Source organism: Protopterus annectens, chromosome 4.part1 (genome assembly GCF_019279795.1).
Source record: "Protopterus annectens isolate FY-2018-M chromosome 4.part1, PAN1.0, whole genome shotgun sequence".
Classification (NCBI taxonomy): Eukaryota; Metazoa; Chordata; order Ceratodontiformes; family Protopteridae; genus Protopterus; species Protopterus annectens.
This window is the reverse complement of record NC_056734.1, coordinates 262,608,544-262,632,138: the sequence shown is the minus strand read 5'-3', so window position 1 is coordinate 262,632,138 and position 23,595 is coordinate 262,608,544. Positions and strand designations below refer to the sequence as shown.

Below are 23,595 nucleotides of genomic sequence, written 5' to 3'. Positions count from 1 at the left end.
ACCACATAGGTGGCAGTACACTAGACACCAAAAGTGTGATAAGAGACTTAGGGACACAGGTGGACAGTGGTCTCACCTTCGATAACCACATCTGCACAACAGTCAGGAAATCCTTCTGTGTGGCATACCTCATCACTATGGGCTTTTCATCCAGAAAAAAAGGAGGTCATTGTCCCACTGTACTCATCCCTCATTAGACCCATTATAAAATACAGTGCCCCGTTTGGTATGTACCTCTCAAGACATCTGCAACAACTGGAAAGGCTGCAGAAATACCTCACTAAAAGAATCACAGACCTAAAGCAGATGCCCTATGCTGACCATCTAAAAAAAACTTCAGCTATACTCTGTCACATATCGTCTACTCAGAGCTGATCTCTGCTTAACATACAAGGCCATGTCAAACCCAGAGCTGTTGGACATGCTACACTTAAAGAAATCCCAATTCCCTCAGAGCCACATGCTTCAGGGATCTAAACCTTGTCATCACAATGAACAAAGCATGCTGGAGGGATAGGTTCCTGACCCAGAGATTCCCCAGACTCTGGAATAGATTGCCCATACATGTCAAGCAGAGCACCTCTTTGGCCCTCTTCAAAAAGAGCCTTGACAATTGGATGGGAATTAGGAAATTCACTGTTGGGATCACGTCAGTCGCCCTGCTAGACGGTGGTCCAAGGAAGTAAATATTGTGGGAAGAAATAGCCAGGGAATTGTTATGGCTAGGCTTGTATAGGCCCTAGGGCCGATAGCCTAGTACCAACCTATGAACCTAATTATCTCATAAATGTATTTGCTTTTGAGGTCCACCCTGAAAATGGGTACTGCCCAGTGGGTTAATTGAGCTAGCAAAATATACCTCCATACATACATGAATTTATAAATAAAGGACTTCATTTTTTTCAAAAAATGTCATGACTACTGCTATCACTGTTTTAATTTTGTTTTCATATTCCACCAAATTACCAGCATGTTTCATTTAGTTTCTTCAGCTTTTGGCATCAGATGACAGCACTATAACCACCAATATCTCAGTATGTGCAGTAGAGCCTCTCTAGAAATTATACATCCATCAGTTTTGCCTGTATCTCACTATGAGTAGACTTGTGGATAAACCTGAAAAAGTCCAGTCATGGGGAGGAATGTGCCTCTTAAAAATAAACTTCAGGCATGTTTGAAGCCAAAGAAAGCATGTGAGACATTTATTTTTTATTAGAAATCAAAGGGTTCATGTGTTAGCAAATGCTTATGTGACTGAAGTGAAACATAAAGGACAAGACTGAGGGCCAGATTCAGGAAGCCTCCGTGTAAGAGTTATAACTCTTACACGGAGGCTGCAGTTAAACGGTGTGATGTCAGCATGTCATGCATATGCATGAGGTGCATGAGGCATGTTGAATCACACTAGTAACTCTTACACGGTCCGTGTAAGAGAGTAGGGGGCGTGTCTGTAAGCGGACACGCCCCTGGAAGACTAGAATGGCTGAAAGTAAACAGCCACGAGAGAGGCCATGGAAATGTGAATAAACACACTACACAACACATGCCCCGACAGATCATCAGTGTATAAAGTGAAGAGATGTTATAAAATTAAATTAAAACCCGTTTTATTTTTTTTAAACCCCGTAAATGTTTGCTACTGTGTGCGTGTGCGGGTGTGCTACTAGCGCAATTGCAGTTAGCAGTCAGTGGAAAAGGATATAAAACTAAATATGCAAAGTAAGCCAAGAAGTAATAGCTTAGCGGTAGAGTTGCTGGCCTAAGAGTAAGCAGGCAGGGTTTGAGCCCCCACAACAACCTTTTTTATTTGTAAATAAGCACTAAAAGCCCCTGACAGCATTGTACAAATGTAAAAGTATTCCCTTTTGTAAAATGCAATGAAATGGAGCATATATTTTGAAGTAACACAATAATAAAAATAGTCAGAAATGTACTCATAGCTAAGCTGCTGTGAGACAGACTGCCCGTAGCTGAGTCGTGTTTAAAAGCTGCAAACTGCGTGCCGTGCTAAGCACCGGTTTAACAGGCTGAAACTGTTTGCAACTAGCTGTGCTAAGCTGAACATGTGTGTCACTAGCCAATTAAGGTTTACCCTAGCACACCGCTTGCGCGCTCCCACAAGCTAACTGCCAGTGCGCATGCGTTACCTCCCAGCAAACGAGCAGACCTGCTTTTAAGTGCTTAAAAGTGCATTTGGCATGTTTGATTGACAGGTCTCAACTCATTTCTGTCAGGAAAATCAAAAATCAGTTGTCAGATTCGAACCCAGGATACCATGCACTAGAGTCAAGGTACTAAACCACTAAGCCATGACAGCAATACCTAGAAATGCAGAAATAGCATATATATGGGATAAAATCCAGAATGGAGCATGATAAAGCATTTTCAGTGAAGTAGATACAATTCCAAAACGGCCAATCAGAGAAATGTGCGGAAAAGCGGCATATATAAGCCCCATAGGTGGGAATACACAGCAGAAACGATTGTAGAACAGACCTGCAGTCAGAATGAGTGGAGTAGGTGAGGGACGTTGCTTTGAGCACAGCGTTGGGGCGTTGAGGAGTCCAGATACATGGTCTGGCTCCTTGTCCATCATCACGAGGCCCAACTCATGCAGGGCCAGGTCTCATGGGGAGCGTATAGGGCAGAGGCATGGGACCAGTTGGCTCGTGATCTGACCAGTGCTACTGGCATTCCACGCACTGGTGAGCAGGTCCGTCACCACCATGCGGACCTGTAGCGTCGCAAGCCAGACCAGTTGACCGAATGGATTCAGGAGGTCCGGATATGCCCAACGCCCCACTACTGAGTAAGTTACATTTTGCTTATGTATGTAAGGATTTCAACTGGCTGATACCATGGAGATGTGTAGTCCAATATTACTTCTTTGTATTACAGCTGCAGGTGTCCGCTCTGCGAACCGCGAGATGTATGCCCGTAGGCTGGTGCGGCTGCGCCACCATGCAGGTTAGTAACCCCACCCATTACTTGTAAATAAATATTGTACTGTAGCATGTATCAGAACACTGCAGTGTATTGATTAAAAGTAATATAATGTGCAAGCAGGAATTGTAAGTCTGCAGGTATGGCTGCAACAAGTTCATCAGTATGCAAGTGTAACTGGAAATATAATTGATAGAATTAAACAGTGCTGTAATACAGATGTCCCACCATGAATTAAATATAGTGTAACCTGCAGTAGTCTCAAGAGTACAGCTTTAGAATCTGAGGTAGTCATATGTGAGATATATCCCTGTTGAAATGCTGAATCATGACAGAAGTGAGGCTGTTGGAAAGTGTTTGAATCACCACCAGTCTAACATGTGAACAAAGCCTAGAAGTACCAACCTGAACTGTGAAGTTGCAGGATGTGTGAGAGTGACAGAAAGGGTCATGTATGAATAAATAAAGTAGTAATAACCCCTGAATATAGTAGCCCCAGTGTGTTTCTACAGAACTAAATGCATGTGGGAAGTACATCTTAATATCCCAAACTGATTTCAGTGTGTCAGAATCTGGAATGTCTAGGCCAAAGTCTGTATGGTGATCACAGTATACAATTTGCAGATAGAATGAATGATTATCTGACAGACTAAACAGCCATAGTTGTCCCCTGTCCTGTCATCAAAGTGTAGCAGGATGATGTATCTGATCAGATTCAAAATAAGTAGGATAGTGATGTATTTGTAACAGGTGTAGCATGACAGTCAAATAAAAATTATTTGAAACATCAGCCTCAACTTAATTGTGTACCTATTACAAATGTAAATCAATGTGTAACATATGAATGTGTCATCACTTTCTATCTCCACCCAACCCTATAATTCCATATAACAACACCCACTAAATAATGGTATGTGAACATTTCATTAATCATGGACATTTGTCCGTTTCAAAAATATATGCATGCCTGTTTGTGCATGTGCCCTGTTCATACCTGCAAATTTGATGGCCTGTTGCCATTAATCAACCCTGCATGTTGTTTGACTGTGTATTTCTGTTCAAATAATGCATGTGATATTGATATGCCCCTTGTTCAATGGTGTTAATATCTGGGTGTTTGTTTGATGGGAATACCAATGCATGCTGTTACAACTAATCTGAATGGAATAAAATGCCACTAACCCAAACTAACATAACTACTCACAAACCTAGAACGCTTGGGAAGGCAGGTCCCAGCAGACCCACCTCTCCCACCTCAGCTGGCGACTGCACCTGGCACTAGTGCCCAGGCCGGACCCCCCTCCGGTGGCCCTGTGCCACCTTCGGGTGGAAGCGCTGCAGGGGATGGGGCCCGTCCCCCCTCTGCAAGTGTGGCCGGAGGGGTTCATCCACTCACCCTCCAAGGTGTCCGGTCTGTGGTGCGAAGGGAGATCCAAGACTCTGTTCTTGGGCCCCTACGCCAGCTCGAGGCTCGTGTGGCACAGCTAACGGCCCCGGCCGTTGCCCCGCCTACACAGCCCCCAGCACAGCCCCGTCCTGGGCTGTGAAGGAACAGTGACAACTGCCTATGGGTGGGGATATCAGTTCCACTGTTGCCATCTGTGGGCTCATGCATCTCGGATATCCCAACCTCCATCCCCGTCAATTGTGTAACCCCCCCACGTGTGTCATACACCACCCCTGTATGCGTCTTGTCTGTCTTGTCTGTTAACCTACCCAACCTACCTCCCCAGCTATACCGACTTCCTTCACCTGACATACCACTCTCACCTGAAAAAAAAAAAGGGCACTCTGTACCCACAAAAAATTACGCCCCATACATAGCTGTCCATGTCGCACACATGTCTGCTTGACATTGAAACAGTTAATTACAATTGGCTCTACAACAAATATTAATGTTGTCCTGACACCTCTCTCAGGGGTGAAAGGTTTCCAATGTCTCACCAAAATACATGGAAATGCACAGCTGTTGCTGCCAAAGACATGGGCATCTATGGGCCTTACCTACATCCCTCCTGCAAATCCCACGCTTGTTTCCCTACTGTCTTACCCTCTTTGTGACCCCTTTTCACCACTTTCCTGTCACCCCTTTTTCTTTTCTTTCAAAGAAATTAGCGCGGGTGTGCGCTTGTGTTAGCGGAGCTCACCGCCAGTGCGCATGCGTGAGCTCCGAGCAAACGAGCGCAGACCTGGTTTAAAGTGCTTAAAAGTGCCTTTATGGCACTTTGATTGACAGGTCCTGTACTCAGTTTGAAAGTTTGCAAAGAAAAATAAATTCCCACTGTCAGTCTCGAACCCAGGACCTTGGTAACATTAGTCTGTATGACCTACCACTAAGCCATGCTTGCCTTACAAGAACACAGTGCTAAAATAAATATAACATGTAATAGTAAAAATCAGTATAAAAGCAATATAGGAGATGTACTATCTGAAGCATGTCAGGCAGAGTTTTAATGGCCAAATTACTGGATTCCCATACTAGGTCAGTGTTAACAGAAACAGCCCTGCTACTTGTTAGCTTGTACATAATAAAGTAAGGTAATGTACATATATGAAGGTACGTATATCTACACATACAGATATATAAATATATATAAATACATATGAAATATAGTTGTAGGTGTCAGTATCCATACACACTCACTACAGGAAACAGTGAACATAAATGCAGCAACCTGAATCTGCAACACAGCCTGACCCCTGTGTGACCTACTTACCCTTCTAACTGCTTAAAGGTGGCCTCAGCACTTTGATTGACAGGCCCTGTACTCAGTTTGAAAGCTTGCAAATAAAAATAAATTCCCACTGTCAGTCTCAAACCCAGGACCTTGGTAACATTAGTCTGTATGACCTACCACTAAGCCATGCCTGCCTTACAAGAGCACAGTGCTAAAATAAATATAACATGTAATAGTAGGAATCAGTATAAAGGCAATATAGGAGGTGTACTATCCAAAGCATGTCAGGTAGAGTTTCAATGGCCAAATTACTGGATTCCCATACTAGTTCAGTGTTAACAGAAACAGCCCTGCTACTTGTTAGCTTGTACATAATAAAGTAAGGTAATGTACATATATGAAGGTATGTATAGCTACACATACATATATATAAATATATATTAATACATATGAAATATAGTTGTAGGTGTCAGTATCCATACACACTCACTACAGGAAACAGTGAAGATAAATGCAGCAACCAGAATCTGCAACACAGCCTGGCTCCTGTGAGACCTACTAACCCCTTTAACTGCTTAAAGGTGCCTCCAGCACTTTGATTGATAGGCCCTATACTCAAGTCAAAAGCAGAATATAAGCATACTAGTAGGCCCTACCACAAGACCATTGTAACACTAGTCTGTATGACCTACCACTAAGCCATGACTCTCATACAGGAATATAGTGCTAAATAAGTGGAACATGTAATAGTAGGAATGAAGATAAAGGCAATATAGTATGTCTACTACCCAAAGCATGTCAGGCAGACTTTTATAGTCCCAATTACTGGATTCCCATACTAGTGTAGTGTTAACAGAAACAGCCCTGCTAATTGTTAGCTTGTACCCAATAATGTCAGCTAATGTACATATATGAAAGTATGTATATGTACACAGATATATATATATATTTATATAGCAATACATATGACATATAGTTGTAGGTGTCAGTATGCAGACACACTCACTACAGGGAACAGGCAAGAGAAATGCAGCAACCTGAATCTACAACACAGCATGAAGCATGGGAGATGTACTAACCTTCACACTCACAGAACACTGTCAACAGCATACCAGCATGGTCCACGCCCTACAATCTGAAAGGGCAACGCCTATCTCACATACCCTTTTATAGCAGTGTCCTGAAATCACAGTGAGACATGCAATCAGTACACACCTGGCTGCATGCAATTAGCAAATGCTGCCTTACAATTGGTGCAGAGGCCATCACATGGACCTATGCAGATACCTACAAAAGCATTGAGTACCCACACTACACTCATGCAATACATTCATTGCACAAAACCTACAGAGAAAGAGAGAGAGAGACAGAGAGAGAAACAAACAAATATAACGACAGCCAGCAGCAAAAGCAGCAGCAAGCAGCAAACAGAAAGCAGCAAACAGAAAGCAGCAAGCAGCAAGGAGCAAGCAGCAACAAGCACCACTGGCACAGCAACAGCTGCCACAAACACAGGTAATGCAAAGTAGCAGGTTAATCCTGTGTATACTGTGACACCTCCAAATGTATCATAGTTCACTATCTATAGGTATGTCCATGAGATAGGTTGTGTGTACATAGTCCTGAAATATAAACATATGTAATATTGCTGTACATGTTGCCCATACTTAACACTTCCATAGCTTAGAACACAAGGCCAGTTGTGCATATGATGCAGTAGTTCCCAGGGTCAGTAGAGGTTCCTCCTCATTGGTGTGGGACCACTGTGTATGTATGGCACTGTTCAGGTACATATCCTGTAGTATGGCCAGGGATTAATATCAGTCTGTCATGTGGTGCTATGTCCTCCAGGGGTGAATGTAGCACACATCCAGAGATACCATTTCGTAACAGTGATGCTATGTGTTCTGCAATGATGAAGGTGGCTCTCACCTGGACATGTGAGAGGATAGGGAGGTGACAGTCATCTGGGATAACTAATACCACATGTGTAGGAGAATGGGGGTACCTGCACCTAAACTGTCTGCAACAATGTTGCCAATATCTGTGCATTTGGTGAATGTGAAGCATCTTAACACTGCTGACCACAGATGCCTTGCTGTCATGTGAATCTGCCCTGTGCTGCAGTAGCCTCCTACTATTGTTATACAATATGCCTGTATCTGTACTCCACTGGACAGGATTAATAAGTGGTGTGCAGTTGTTCTGGGTTAGATATGTGTGTGCACAGTACATGCAGTATGTGGGATGTCTGTGGTAAGCATATGCAAAGGTGCTGGCGGTGTGTGTTGTGGCTTCCACTGGCCCAATGGGCTGCATGGATAGCATCACTGTCATAACTACTGAATAACTGTGTAATTAAATGCATACATAGCAAGGTAGTGTACTGTGCTTGTGGTGTTGTTCGGATATGTAAATCCAGGCTGAGTAATGTGTGCACATCACAGGGTTGGGTTGGATGGCAACACACATCCAGTATGTAGGGATGAACACCCAGAATGTGTCAGACGTGTCGCCTGTGCAGAAGTATCGGCCATTACCTGTGCATCCCCCACAACACACACACATGCAACATATGGCAGAAGTACTATAGCAGTACACACATGTTCATAGGTTCATACTAGGCTATTTGCCCTAGGGCATTGGTAAGCCTAGTAGAATGTGTTTGTCTTTCACCACCCAATTACAAGTTATGCTGCTATGCCCTTGTCCGATGTTAGTATACTGTGCCTCTGTCTAACAGTGACATAGAAGTGATACCTGGGGTACAACTATGATCTACATCCAGTCATCCAGATTCCTATGGAAGAGAGTCAATGAGGGACTCTGCCTAACCTGTAGTGTGAGCTCATTACAGAGTGAAGGGAGCCTCTCGGTTAGGAATATGCCCCTCCAGCATGTCCATGTATGTCAGTGCTGAGGTCCAGCTCTCCTGAGCATGTGGCTGTATGGGACTCTGATTGCCTGAGGTGCAGCATGTTCATTACTGCTGGGTAGGACATGGCTGTATATGGCACGCACAGATTGCCTCTGAACAGGCAATAAGCCACTGAGTCCAGCTGGATTTACTTTACCTGGGCAGCATATGACATCTGTGTGAGCCATTGCATCCCCTTGATGAGGTACTGTTGTCCTGTACCAGTTGCTGTGGGTGTCTGGTTAGGTACATCCCAAAAGGTGCATTGTACGCAATTATAGGCTTGATGATGGATGAGTAAAGAGGCACAATGACCTCCCCTGCCATACATGTGAATCCCTCATGATTAGCTGGGCTATATAACATGTCTTTCAATCCACATTGGCCATGTGGTTGACAAATGACAGACCGCTACCATGTTTCTTCCCCAGGTCCCCAACTACGCCTTCTGTACTCAATGGCCTAACACCTATGTTGTACTGTGCCACCAATGTGGAGGCGTGGGAATCTGCATTGAATACTGATACTCCCCCTCCTTTGTTCAAGTGTTGGGGCTGACAAGAATGGTAACAGCTATAACCTGGTAGTACTGGTGTGCTCCTGTGAAACCTGAAACAGGTTCATGTTACTGCACAGATATCGATGTCCAGAATGTCAAGTAGGGTTTTGAGTGCGTGCATCCTTAGGTCTAGACTTCTGGTGTTGAGTAGCATCACTCTTACTTCCTCATCCTTTGTGATACAAATGGATGTGGGTTTGCCTTATGAGCCTTGCCTAATACAGGCACTATGGGTGTAGCAAGAGGCTCCGCCAAATTCCAATAGGACAGGGGTGACAGGTGCAAGCTGTCCCTAGCAAAGCATACCACCCCAAGATGGCAGGCATTGGCACACCTGTGAATGACACCAGTATGTCAGTCAATTGTTGGAAGGGATCATCGTGCCTTGATATTGTGGCATGGTTCTAGGTGAGGGTAGGATGCTACTCAAGGTCAGGGTCAAACTGTCTTGGGCTACGTGCTCAGAGAGCTCTGTACTGTCTCATGTCATGTAGTCCAGGGAGGAATGTGTCAGGCCATTCACACCAGCATGGACATTGACTGAGTCATACCTGTACTTGCCTTGGGGTTACCTGAGTGTTTGTGTTATGTGGCAGGTCATAGTGGCCGACAGGCTGCACACCGTGACCCTCACCTCGTTAAGCCTGGTGAACGTGATGTTAGTGTGCCTGATGATAGAGGCACCTAGTACAGGTGTATGAGGTGTGTTGTTTACTGTTAATGGCTGTGAGTGTTCAGCACATTGGCTTTGTGTGATATGTGTTGCACATGTTCGCTTTCCGTGGTAGTGGTTGCATGGATGTCTGCTTAGGAGGTCTCTGCTGCATAGGCATAGCTGTGGTCCGAGCCTACAAGTATGTTCATGTGTGATCATGTGTTAGGTCCGCTGTTGTGGTAGGTCTATGTGAGACTGGAAGTGTAGTGTGTGGTCTCCTTGGCCACCTGACTGGTTATGGCGGTATTGAGTAGACAGAGCCTAGCCTCCAGTTTGGTATATGGTTGCATCACTCACATGAGTTTGAATTTGTTGTTAGGAGGAGGGGTTGTCTGTGTACATGCATCTGTTCCAACATTGTCTCTGGAGTACCACACTCACCAGCTGGACTGGGGAGGGAACTGACAACTGACCTCTGGACATGCTAGAATACTATTCTGAATTCTGTAATAATTAATGATTGAAAACAAGGTCCAGTGGGGAGTGAGGGTGTACTGACATTACCTACAACTGCTGACTGATATAAAAGCGTCAGTGAGCAAGTGCCAGGTAACCTAAGTGCAATGTGTCACAATTAAGTAAATGCAACAATGAGAAGCAGTCACTTGCTGTCATGTGTAACATGGAAATACGTACAGTAAGCAATGCAGATATCAGTAGTGAGTCACAGACGTGTTGACAAGCTGTGTACTATGTGGAAGTAGCATACCAGTGAAATAACAAGCTAACAAATAACAAGCATATAAACAAAGGTAGATCCAGGAGGCCTGGATGTAGTGGTTGCTACAGCAAACAAGGTGTAGCAATGTCAGTAAGATACAGCTCAGATATGCAGGCACTATAAACCTGAAACCAGATGTCCCCAGCTATGAATGGCAGAGTACAGCCTATTGTCACACACGAGTGCAGACCACAAACCTTGTTAATGTTAAATAACTGGCCTGAAGGCCAACTGCCCATACCAGAACTAATACACTTGTACACTGGGCCCTCAATCAGCAGTTCCCAACTTCAATGGATGAAAGATATGTGTCCTGCCACCACAGTGCTTGCCACCAACCTCCCTAATGTAAAACAACTGGTCTGAAGGCCAAGTGCTTAGTACAAATGACATAGAATGATAGCTACACTGTAATCAAGTTTTAACCAAGCAGTAATAAGTAGAAGTTAATACTCCCTGTATAGAATGTGTACCATGTATTGTTGAGATACTATGCTGATAACCTGTTTGTGTACCTTTCCAGCTTGACATGGCTCCAAAAGGAACCCATCATATTCTGCTGCAGAGGATGACGTGATTCACCAGAGCCTGGTGCGTGACTATGCCATCCTGTTCTCACGCACCACCCAGAATCAGCAGGAGAGGTCTGCACTGTGGCAAAACCTCGTTAGCAGGATAAATGATGTTGGCATGCATGATAGGACATATGAGCAGGTGAGACATCACTGCAGTGATTTGATAAGAAATGTCCGCCAGCGTGCTGCAGATATCCGCAGGCAACAGGTTGCCACAGGTGGGGTGGCCACACATCCCCCTCACCAGACAGGAGGGGCTACTGCTAAGTGTTGTGGATCCAGCCCCAGAACAACAACAGCAACACTCATGCATCATGATGGAGGTTGGATCCACACAGCAGCAAGACACCGAGCGTGCAGGTAAGATGCCATATTCATTTATTGTTATTACTTTTACATTTGTTGACCCAGATAGTCTAGCTGGATATATGTCCATTTTCAGTAGAGGCCTGTGGAGAAAAGCTCCACACATAACGTAATAAAGGCAGACAGACAAGTTGTTAATACAGACAGCCAACATGATAGAATTGTACACCAGCCTGTTAACTAAATCAACATACATGTAAGGAACTCAAACAGTTTAGAGTCATACACAATGTACCGTTGGTTTAAAAGCAATCCTACCTAAAGCATAACGGTTATGCAATAAGGCAAAAGCCAGATACATAATAGTTAGGGCTCAGAAGGGTAGAGAAGTAGAAGGAGTATGAAAGATACAATGATATGGAAGAGGCAGGAGTCAAGAAGGGAAGTGAGGAAAAGAAGGAAGACAGTCAAGAGGATGTGGGAGGGATGGGAGAAGTAGGTCAGAGCATAGAAGGACATCAAGGTGAAAGAAACAGGGTAGAAGCTAGTTTCTATGCACAATGAGGGGTTAAAGGTAAAGAGAGGGTAGGGAGAGGGACGTTAGCCTGTACTCCAAGAAGAACAAAGCCAGTGGTTTTGGAAGTACAGTTTGAGGTGTCGTTTGAAGAGAGGTAAGGGTGAGATTAGAGTTAACCCCTGGTATGTACATATGACTGTTCTGTACACTGTTACTTCATGCACGCATAAGGTGTGCATGTGGTATGTATCTGTCATCATGATATATATACAGACATTATGTGCAGCTGATGTGTATAAGGGAACTAGTGTACTACTGTACTGTATCATGTGCAAAACAAATGGCACACATGTGCCCACTGACATTACTCTCTTCACACTTCCAGGTCCCTCCCATCTAGCAACGAGGCAGGCCATACATGCTGGTGAGTCTTTTAACATTATCTGTAAAGCAATTTATAAAACTAGGAAGAGTAGTGTAACTCTGTAGTAGACTTGCTGGTGACTGTGTTCACAATACCCGTAATACAGTTGTAGTAGATTGAGTAGTGTAACACGGTACTGATGTGTGTGTTTACTGTGGGGTGTGCATGTGTGCAAGTGCCTGTGCCCAAGTGTGCATGTGTGTTAGTGTCCATGAGTGCATGTGTCCATTTCTGAATGTGTGCATTAGTATTGAAATGCATCTCTGTCAAATATGTATGGAGACTGTAATCTGTGTTCCATGTTTTCCTCCTGTAGGTTCTGGTGCTGCTCTGGTGACCTGCAGCAGGGAACCTGAATCTTGTGCCCCAGGTACTGATGATGATGAAATGTCTGTAATGGTGCAGGAAGGTGTGTCTGGGTCCACCATTGGTCAGCCAATTGACAGTACACAGCTTTCAACCCGTCAATGCGCACAGTCATCCTGCCGTTACATCCTTTGTCACCATTGTCCCTAGGTGATGGACAGTCTGCAGTGGGCATAGATCAGGGTAATGTGGTACCTGTGGTACATGCATCCCCACAAGGCAGCCATGAGCAGGGTCCTCCAATGGTACCACGCAGACAGTCGCCCATGGGTTCTCGTGGGGGCATCCGTGGCCGTACTGCCTCTGGCCGACGTGCCCAAGGAGGTATGTCAACCTCCACTATGTTTCAAACTGTCATGCAGGCACAGGCACGTATGGAAAGGTACACCAGACAGGGTCTGAGGGAGCTGAGAGCATGTCGCACAGCCATGACAGATGGCATGCGTGACGTTGCGAATGCTATCCGTAACTTCACAGATGTCGTTGACAGACGTTGTGGGGCATAGAACAGCTGCTCCACAACCAGATGTCCATGGGCCAGGGCGATGGTGTGCGCTTGCGCCGACGTGGCCGTATGCCAGCAACAGCACCAGCTGGCAGTGGCCGCTGACGACAACAGGCCCACTCAAGACTCAAGTGCCAGCACCAGCCCCAGCAATGCTGGGTCTGTGCTGTCATCAAGACGCCCAGGAGACCACGTGCACGTGGCTCTGGACAGTCCCAACAGGGAACTGTGTCCAGTCAACACACCCCTGCTTCCGATGACAGTACCCAGTCTGGGTTAGTACCGGATACGGCCCGTAGCACCCCTGCCAGGCACAGGTACCGTGTCCGTGCCCACAGACACTGATCTGGATGACCTGACAGGTGCAGTCTGTGGCTGTCCACAAAACCCTGTACATGGCAGCCATTATGTGGGACTGTGTGCGTGCTTACACACATGCAGAAACCTAACACCTAGGGCAAACACATACACACACACACTGCACCAACACCGCCCACCCTGTACTGCTGCCCCTCACAAACACACATACACACACATGTCAATTGGTGTTACCAGTGGCTGGCTTGGGCATACCTAACCCACACCCTGTGCATATGATGACACTGTGCCACCTCCTGCATACTACAACATCGGTGCAGGTAAAGGTAAACACGTTGCTGATGCACAGGGTGACTACATAGATGTGTATAAGTAGTAACATGTTGGTAACTGTTCACTGTTCCAGTATAATTGTGTGTATATCCCAGCAGTCCTGCTGCAGTAACTGTATGACTGTCCTCAATTGTTATATGCACCCATACTACTTACCAAAGTGTACCAGCTGCACACCATCACATGCTAACATTGACTATGGCAATGCGCATCTTGTGCTGTTACGTAGATTCAGCTATATGTAACTGTTCTGTCACACATGCATTTATACACACCCTGCTACCCACACACATGCACACGCTCACCTGCCATTCCCATTATTTATCACCCTACATGAGTAGCTGTTGATACATGACAGGTACACATTTGAGAAGTGCACTATGTTGTTTACTACTGGCCCCTTCTCTACCTGTACTCACAGGGTGCAGGCAACCTCATCGGTTGAAAGATGTAATGTGCATCAGGTACTGTAGTACCCTGATTGCCACATCAAACATGTTTCCCATATGGAAATGCACACACAGACACATCCCACATCCACACACTTGCCACATTCAGGCTTCAGAGCACTATCTAGGTATATTTGGGTACATGTGCGTGTTACAGTAGCATGTAACACTATACTGAGTACTGGCAGTTGTCTGTTGTCATGTTGTCTGTATAGAATAAAAGAATTGTTTGATTATCCTACTCCTCTTTGTGGACATTACTTGAAGAAGTGTTACCTTACATGTGTTATTGGTACCACCACCTTCTCTTTTGTAGTTTTGTTTGTATAGGGTGCTATCAACATCACTGCTTGTTAAGGGTAATGACCACCCTGCAGTGCATAGCCCCATGTGGCAAAAGCCACATCCCACCCCATCATTGTGCACACACACTAACCCCACCAACAGTAAAACACATACTTTCCATTTGCAAGATTCAAACCCATACCTAACTGTGTTATGACAGTAGAAACAGACACATTAGCAGAGTGTGCTATTTGCAGTAGTTGGAGAGATACTAACGCTGTACTTAGAGGGTGCTGACATCATCTGTGTGTAGGAGGAGGGATGTGCACCCTGTAGTGTGTTCTCCCAGTTGTCAAAAGGCAGTTAACCCTCCCAGCATAGTGCACACACATAAACCCCACTCATACTAACACACATACATTCCTTTTGCAGGATTCAAACCCCTACCTAACTACGTTATGACACTGGAGAAAGACGCATTAGCAGAGCGCGCTATGCGAATTACTGGAGGACTTTACTACAGGTAATATAGTTATACAGTCCTGACATCATCAGTGTTTCAGAAGGGGAATCTGCATCCTGTACTGTACTGTCACAGTTGCTAATAGGGACATTTCCAACACACACATCGATGTGTTTGAGGTTTGCTCCAGTGTGATGAGTATATGGTTTGATTGCAACAATGAGGGATATACTCCCAGTGGTGAGCAGTTTGTACTCATGGTTGTGATGATCAGGTCTAGTATATCTGCCCCTCTTGTGGGAAGGTTGGTTACCTGTTCCATAGCCAAAGAATGTCTGATCTATGGGAACCCTAGAGCTTGGGTATTGTGGCTTGTGTAATGTTCACAGTCTATGTTTGGGTAGCTGACGGCACCCAGTATGATGGTGTTTGCAGAGTAATCTAAACTGTCCTGTGTCAGCATGAAGGCTGTGTGGGAGTCCTGAGTTTGAGAGGGTGCTGTAAGAGCTCCTCTGTGTCTCTTGCCATGTGGTCCAGGGAGGTACGTCTCAGGTTGTTTGCACCAGCATGGACAATGTCTGCCTCATAGCTGTACTTGCTGTGGAGTGACCTGTGTGCCTGTGTTATGTGGCACATGCTATCACCCGACAAGTAGCTAACTGTGACCCTCACCTTGCTCTGTCTGGAGGGCGGCACGCCTGTCAACAGCTCATGTCAAGCAAGTTCACACCCCTCATAAATGATGTGGAAACCTTCAAAGGCCCAAGGCCTGTTGACAATATGGACCAGACTGCAGATACCTGTATAAAGGCATTCTATGGACACATTCAGGAATGCATGGATCATGAAGCCACATATGAAAGCATGACCCAATTCTCCAAAGGCAGATGTCCTGGGTGCCGGACACCAGCCATAAACACACTATACAATAGAAGGATGACGCCACTACATGATACAACAACCTCCCAAAATGTGAAGGCACCACTGATGAGTATTGGAAGACAACTACAGGCACCCATATGATTGTCTAAGGCCATCTTTGAGAGAGGGTTCCACAAGCCACTGAGGATAATCACAAGGCTGCCTGTAGTTATGTTAGTAACCTGGGTGGTACTACCCAGATATGCTCAGAGGTAATCCAAGATGTCACACAAAATACAAAACATGCAGACATTGCCATCATCCTAGTGGGCAGGTTCAATGCTGCCTTCTCCCTCACCACACCAAAAGGGCAAATATGTCTCGCGGCACAGTGCTGCCCTCCCTGACATCACAGATGCTCAGGTAAGAGATGCCCTTCCCAAAGCAATAAACACTGCATCAATGGGACCAGACAGTGTCCCAGGCTGTGTCCTACATGAACCACGAGAAGAGCTACACCCAGACATAACACCACTGTTCAATCCCAGCCTTAATACACGATATGTGGCCAGAGAGTGGCATACAGCAACAGTGGTCCCTCAACATTCAGGTGGTGCCTTCACGGATCCTGGACACTACTCGACCCATATGTCTGACTAGCTTTGTCTGCAAAGCTATGGCAAGGATCATCATGAACCTCACATATCTAGATATTGTGGACCTACAGACATGTCACCATACACAGTTTGGCTTTGTCAATGGCAAATCCTGCCTCTCCAACCAGTTTGATTTCTTTGAAACAGTCACCAAGGCCACTGTCAAGGGGAAGGAGGTCTACACAGCCTACCTGAACCTTGCATAAGCCTTGGATACAATACCCCAGTTGTGCATTCTAGGAAAGCTCACCAGTGTACATATTAACCCCTATGTCACTATGGGTATTGCACAGTGGCTCAAGGGCAGAACACACATGGTAGAATTGCTGGAGCCATGTCAGCCTCCAACCTGGTACAAGTGGTGTCCCACAAGGCACAGCCCTGGGAGCTGTCATCTTCATTATATATTTATCATAGGTACAGGCCAACATGGAAGTACTGTGGCTCAGCAAGTCGCAGGTGACTGCAAACCGGACACCATAATCAACTCACCAGCTAACACACGCACCCTCCAAAAGGGACTCTTGCAAACACACGACTTGTGCCACAGCCATGGCCTCAACGTGAATGACAGAAAGCGTATAGTCATCCAGTTTGTCAAACACAGAGTGACCACAACGTACCACATATGTGTTAATCCATTAAGTGCAGACGAAGGAATTATGGACCTTGGGGTACACAGGTTGATAGCATTCTACCATTTGACAACAACATGGACAAAGTGGTTAGGTAAGCATGTTATATGGGCCACATCATCATGGGATCCACATGTAGATCAGGGGTGGACATTGTGCCCTTTACTCATCCCTCATCATGCCCATAATTGACTATGATGAACCTGTCGGCATGCACCTTACCAGACACCTGCAGCAACTGGAGATACCACATATGTACCTCGACAAGGGGATCAAAGGGCTCAAACAGATGCCACATACTGACTGGTTAAAGTAACAGCAGCTCTACTCAGTGACATACTGCCTCTTCATAGGCAATCTGTGCCTGACATAGAAGGCCAGGTCATACCCTCAGTTAATGGCCATGCTGCATCTCAGAATATCCAGATCCCACCAGGATACACGCTGGAAATACTTGAACCTCAGGAGTGATATACACAGGACATGCTGGAGGGCACATTCACAACTCAGAGGCTCCCTTCATTCCTGAATATTATCCCAATAGAGGTTAGGCAGACTGACTCAGTGACTATCTTCAAGAGTGATATTAATGACAGGATGTGACATTGTAGGGTTACCCTGGGTATCACTTATGTGTCACTGTGAGACAGAGGCACAGTATACTAACCTTGGAAAAGGGCATAGCAAGACAGATTCACAATGCATGTTGAAAGGCACACACATTCTGGCTAGGTGGATACATGCCCTGGGCAGACATCCCTGTACGAACCTATGGACCTATGTATCTTTATCACCATTGTCCCTATGTGCTGTTAATCACCAATGTAATCTCAATACTATGGTAGCATGTGCAAAGGTCAGTTGTCAGTCACCTCTATGGTACAGTTGTGGAATATGTGTGTCATGTAGTAATGTCACAGCTGCCACATGTACACAGTCAACCCTATCCCCTACCCATGGATGTACATCACATGTATGAGATGGAAACACATGGCCAAACTGTGGACTAAGCACTCTGAACCCAGTACTGGCATAACCTGTCTGGTGGCATGAAATACTACAGTGACAGCAATACCAATCTGATGTGGACCTACACGGACAGCAATACAAGCATGGAAACACAACAGGTCAGTTGTGAAGCCTAAGGATAGCATCCTGCATGACTGGCAGACATCTCTGCAGCTGGCACACAGGCATACATTAGGCCTGCACACAGCACGCATAACACATAGCACACAAATCCTGTGTGTCAAACAAGCACAGTCTGTACAGCTATACAACACTACTGCCGCAGTTGTGTTAGGTACTTTTATTGTCCAGTACAGTGAGACAATGCTCACCAGGCTGGAAAAGGTGTAGGTCACAGTGATATGCTCATGGGGCACTATGGTTCACCACATAACACAAACATACAAGTCAGTCAGATGCATGGACACATATGACTCAGTCATTGTCCATGCCACCACAGCTGATGTGGGATGTCCCTCACTGGGATACATGATAGGGAACATGGAAGGGATCACTGAGCAAGTGACACAGGCTGGTAGACCCTGACCTTGGTTGGCATCAGACCCTCACCAGGGATTCTGACAAATTACTGAATGCTAATGACTTAGTGTAGCTACAACACCCTAGCTGAATGGTTCTTAGCATGCAGTCACTGCATTGCTATGGAATACTGTCTTACCACTCCCACAACAGGTGAAAACATGCAGCTCCTGTACATCAACAACATGTAGACTATATGCCCCAGACCAGGTGTGCATCCCTCACTACTAGGCTGATAGCATCTACATCTCACACTGTATATACACATCCCACATGCTGCACCTGCACAGAAGACCACGGTCATAATGTTACTCTGTGCAAATACCATGTATTCACATGTGGCAGGCATCACACATGGTAACTATTGAAGGTCACAGGTACATATGTGTATTTGGTACACACATACATCATGTGTGCATTGCCATAACTGGTTTAATCAATGTCATGCATTATTGTGAGTGACAACCCACACACATGGGCATTCTGTGTGTGCAAAACACACGTGGCATGTCTGTAATCAAAAGCCATACATAATTGTGATATCGTTTAGAAAGGGGTATGTGCATCCTGTGGTGTGTTTTCCCAGTTGCCAAAAGGGATGTTTCTTTCATACACACACACTTGCCACCTGCTGGATTCAAACCCCTACCTAACTATGTTATGACACTAGAGACGGACGCATTAGCACAGCGCACTATTCGCATTACTGGGAGGTTTCCTTTCCGCTGATATACTTATAGGGTGCTGACATCATCAGAGTTTAGAAAGTGGAATGATCATCCTGTGGTGTATTTTCCCAGTTGCCAAAAGGGATGTTTCTTTCATACACACTTACCCCCTTCACACACACTTGCCACCTGCTGGATTCAAACCCCTACCTAACTATGTTATGACACTAGAGACGGACGCATTAGCGCAGCACGCTATTCGCATTACTGGGAGTTTTTTCTTCCCCTGATATACTTATAGGGTGCTGACATCATCAGAGTTTAGAAAGTGGAATGATCATCCTGTGGTGTGTTTTCCCAGTTGCCAAAAGGGATGTTTCTTTCATACACACTTACCCCCTTCACACACACTTGCCACCTGCTGGATTCAAACCCCTACCTAACTAGGTTATGACACTAGAGACGGACGCATTAGCACAGCGCGCTATTTGCATTACTGGGAGGTTTCCTTTCCCCTGATATACTTATAGGGTGCTGACATCATCAGAGTTTAGAAAGTGGAATGATCATCCTGTGGTGTGTTTTCCCAGTTGCCAAAAGGGATGTTTCTTTCATACACACTTACACCCCTTCACACACACTTGCCACCTGCTGGATTCAAACCCCTACCTAACTATGTTATGACACTAGAGACGGACGCATTAGCACAGCGCTATTTGCATTACTGGGAGGTTTCCTTTCCCCTGATATACTTATAGGGTGCTGACATCATCAGAGTTTAGAAAGTGGAATGATCATCCTGTGGTGTGTTTTCCCAGTTGCCAAAAGGGATGTTTCTTTCATACACACTTACCCCCCTTCACACACACTTGCCACCTGCTGGATTCAAACCCCTACCTAACTAGGTTATGACACTAGAGACGGACGCATTAGCACAGCGCTATTTGCATTACTGGGAGGTTTCCCTTCCCCTGATATACTTATAGGGTGCTGACATCATCAGAGTTTAGAAAGTGGAATGATCATCCTGTGGTGTGTTTTCCCAGTTGCCAAAAGGGATGTTTCTTTCATACACACATACACACTTACCCCCTTCACACACACTTGCCACCTGCTGGATTCAAACCCCTACCTAACTAGGTTATGACACTAGAGACGGACGCATTAGCACAGCGCGCTATTTGCATTACTGGGGGATTTCCTTTCCCCTGATATACTTATAGGGTGCTGACATCATCAGAGTTTAGAAAGTGGAATGATCATCCTGTGGTGTGTTTTCCCAGTTGCCAAAAGGGATGTTTCTTTCATACACACTTACCCCCTTCACACACACTTGCCACCTGCTGGATTCAAACCCCTACCTAACTAGGTTATGACACTAGAGACGGACGCATTAGCACAGTGCGCTATTTGCATTACTGGGAGGTTTTCTTTCCCCTGATATACTTATAGGGTGCTGACATCATCAGAGTTTAGAAAGTGGAATGATCATCCTGTGGTGTATTTTCCCAGTTGCCAAAAGGGATGTTTCTTTCATACACACTTACACACACACACACACTTGCCACCTGCTGGATTCAAACCCCTACCTAACTAGGTTATGACACTAGAGACGGACGCATTAGCACAGCGCGCTATTTGCATTACTGGGAGGTTTCCTTTCCCCTGATATACTTATAGGGTGCTGACATCATCAGAGTTTAGAAAGTGGAATGATCATCCTGTGGTGTGTTTTCCCAGTTGCCAAAAGGGATGTTTCTTTCATACACACTTACACACACTTACCCCCTTTCACACACACTTGCCACCTGCTGGATTCAAACCCCTACCTAACTAGGTTATGACACTACAGACGGACGCATTAGCAAAGCACGCTATTCGGATTACTGAGAGATTCCTTTTCTCCGATATACTTATAGGGTGCTTACATGATCAGTGTCTAGAAAGGGGAATGAGCATCCTCTGGTGTGTTTTCACAGTTGCTAGGAGTAACATTTGGACCAAGTGTGTGAGCATGCCCAGTTCAGCCTTCCCATGGCATGTTGTGTGAAAGATGTCTCATTTATCTAAGTGTGTGAGCATGCCCAGTGTGGGCTTTACATATGTTGAACTCTGCAGCCCATCACATTTGTGGATGAGTGTGACCTTCAACAAATACCTCCAGTTTATGGTTGTGTGTTCTGTGCCATGTTGTGTAGTTGTGTGAACAAAACAGGGAGTATACTGTGCCTGCAGGTTTTGCATGGGATACTTTGCACACAATTGTCAACATCCGTTCATACTGACCTAACACTGTAGCACTGTATAGTGTAGTGTTTCAGTACTTTCACTGTGGTGGTCAGTATCCTGGGCTTTAGTCCTATCACCGCTTTACATTTCCATAGTGTGCACAACAGCCTGGTTAGGGTCCAGTTGTGCACATCTGCACAAAGGCAGTGCCTCTACAGACCCTGGTAATTACTGCCCCATAAGCTTAACAAGTGTAGTCTGCAAATCTATGGAGAGGATCATAATTGAGCTCATAAACAAAGATATAGGGGACATGCAGACATTGTACCCATCCCATTTTGGCTTGGTCAGGGGCAGATCATGCCTTTTGTACTGGGTTGACATCTTCAAATTGGTCACTTAGGCCATTGTTGGGGAAAGGCAGTCCATACAGCCTACCTTGGCCTTGCAAACACTTTCAACACAATACCCCACTCAGGTATTGTGGAAAACCCTAACAACTGAAATGTAAACCCATATGTCACAAGATGGGTTGCAAACTGGCTTAAGGACGGGACCCACAGGGTTAGAGTTGCTGGCACTATGTTAGACTCCAGGCTGGTCACAGGTGGTGTCACACAGGGCTCAGTCCTTGGCCCCATTGTTTGTCATGTACTTCCCAGAAGTACAGGCCAACATGGGAGGACTTTGGCTGACAATGTTTGCAGATGACTGCACACTGGGCACCATGGTGGACAGTGCATCACACACGGATATCCTTCAGAAGGGACTCACAGTAACTGATAGCTGGTGCCAGGGCCATGGCCTGAAGTCAAAGTGCACAACATGTGTAGACATACCCTTCAGGAAAAGCAAGGTGACCCCAAGCTACCATATAGGTGGCAATCCTCTAAGCACAGAGGAGGTTATCATGGACCTGGGGACCCAGGTTGACAGTCGCCGTTCTTCTGAGACTCACATTGCTAAAGTGGCTAGAAAGACCTTCTACATTGCCCACCTGATCAGGATGGGATTCACATCCAGATCTAGTGGGTCATTGTTCCCCTGTACTCTTCACTTATCAGATCGGTGATCGAGTCGAATGCCCTATTCTGGCTGTATGTCACCCAACATCTGCAGCAATTGCAGACACCCTGAATGTCCCCAACCTAAAGGATCAAGGAACCCCAACAGCTGTCATATGCTGCCAGATTGAAGACACTCCCACTCTATTCACTCACATACCGTCTGCTTAGAGGTGACATGTGCCTGACATGCGAGGCCATGTCCAAACAGGGATTAATGGACATGCTCCACCTCAGAATCGGCAGATCCACCTGAACCACTAGTGCAGGTGACTTACACCTTAGCAGGGATGTATGTTGGACATGTTGGAGGGATGAAGTTATCACCCAGAGACTCCCTATGCTGTGTAATACAATCCCGGTCCATGTGAGGCAGAGCACCTTGCTGGCTGTGTTCAAGAGGTATCTTGACCTGTGGATGGAAGGTCATACGCTTAACCCGGGATCGCCACGGTGTCACTGCTGGAGAGAGGCATGACACAATAATGGGCACAGTACTGTTTCCATATAAGGAGTGGTGTATGCCAATGAACTCTGTGCTAGGCTTATACCTGCCTTAGGGAAGATAGCCTAGTATAAACCTATGTACCTATGAACCTATCTGACCATGTTGCATTATGTTCAGATGTGAACTACTTACAACAGCCTCATCCAACATCAGTAGTGTATTCCACAACATGGGTGTACATTGGCGAACACTACCGATGTGCCCTAGGCCATTTCTAATGCTAGTCGGAGAGTGTGTTTGTCCATCAACACATTGTAAGTGAAGTTTGCCATGACATATGTCTTGTTTAGTATACTGTGCCTCTGTCTACCTGTGACATAACATTGATACCCAGGGTAAACCTCCCATCTCC

The 23,595-nt window shown here is 45.5% G+C and overlaps 1 protein-coding gene across 3 annotated transcripts in view; it reads left to right on the top strand.

The window, feature by feature from the left end:
- LOC122800830 (zinc-binding protein A33-like) overlaps nt 1–23,595 on the top strand; it is a 287,666-nt gene that overhangs the window by 227,559 nt on the left and 36,512 nt on the right. For 2 of the 3 annotated variants that reach the window (XM_044070126.1, XM_044070125.1), the window contains exon 6: nt 12,317–12,355. The exons of the other annotated variant lie outside the window; for it this stretch is intronic. In XM_044070126.1, coding sequence (XP_043926061.1) covers nt 12,317–12,355 — 39 coding nt within the window. The remainder of the gene's footprint in view (nt 1–12,316; nt 12,356–23,595) is intronic. 3 annotated transcript variants of the gene reach the window in all.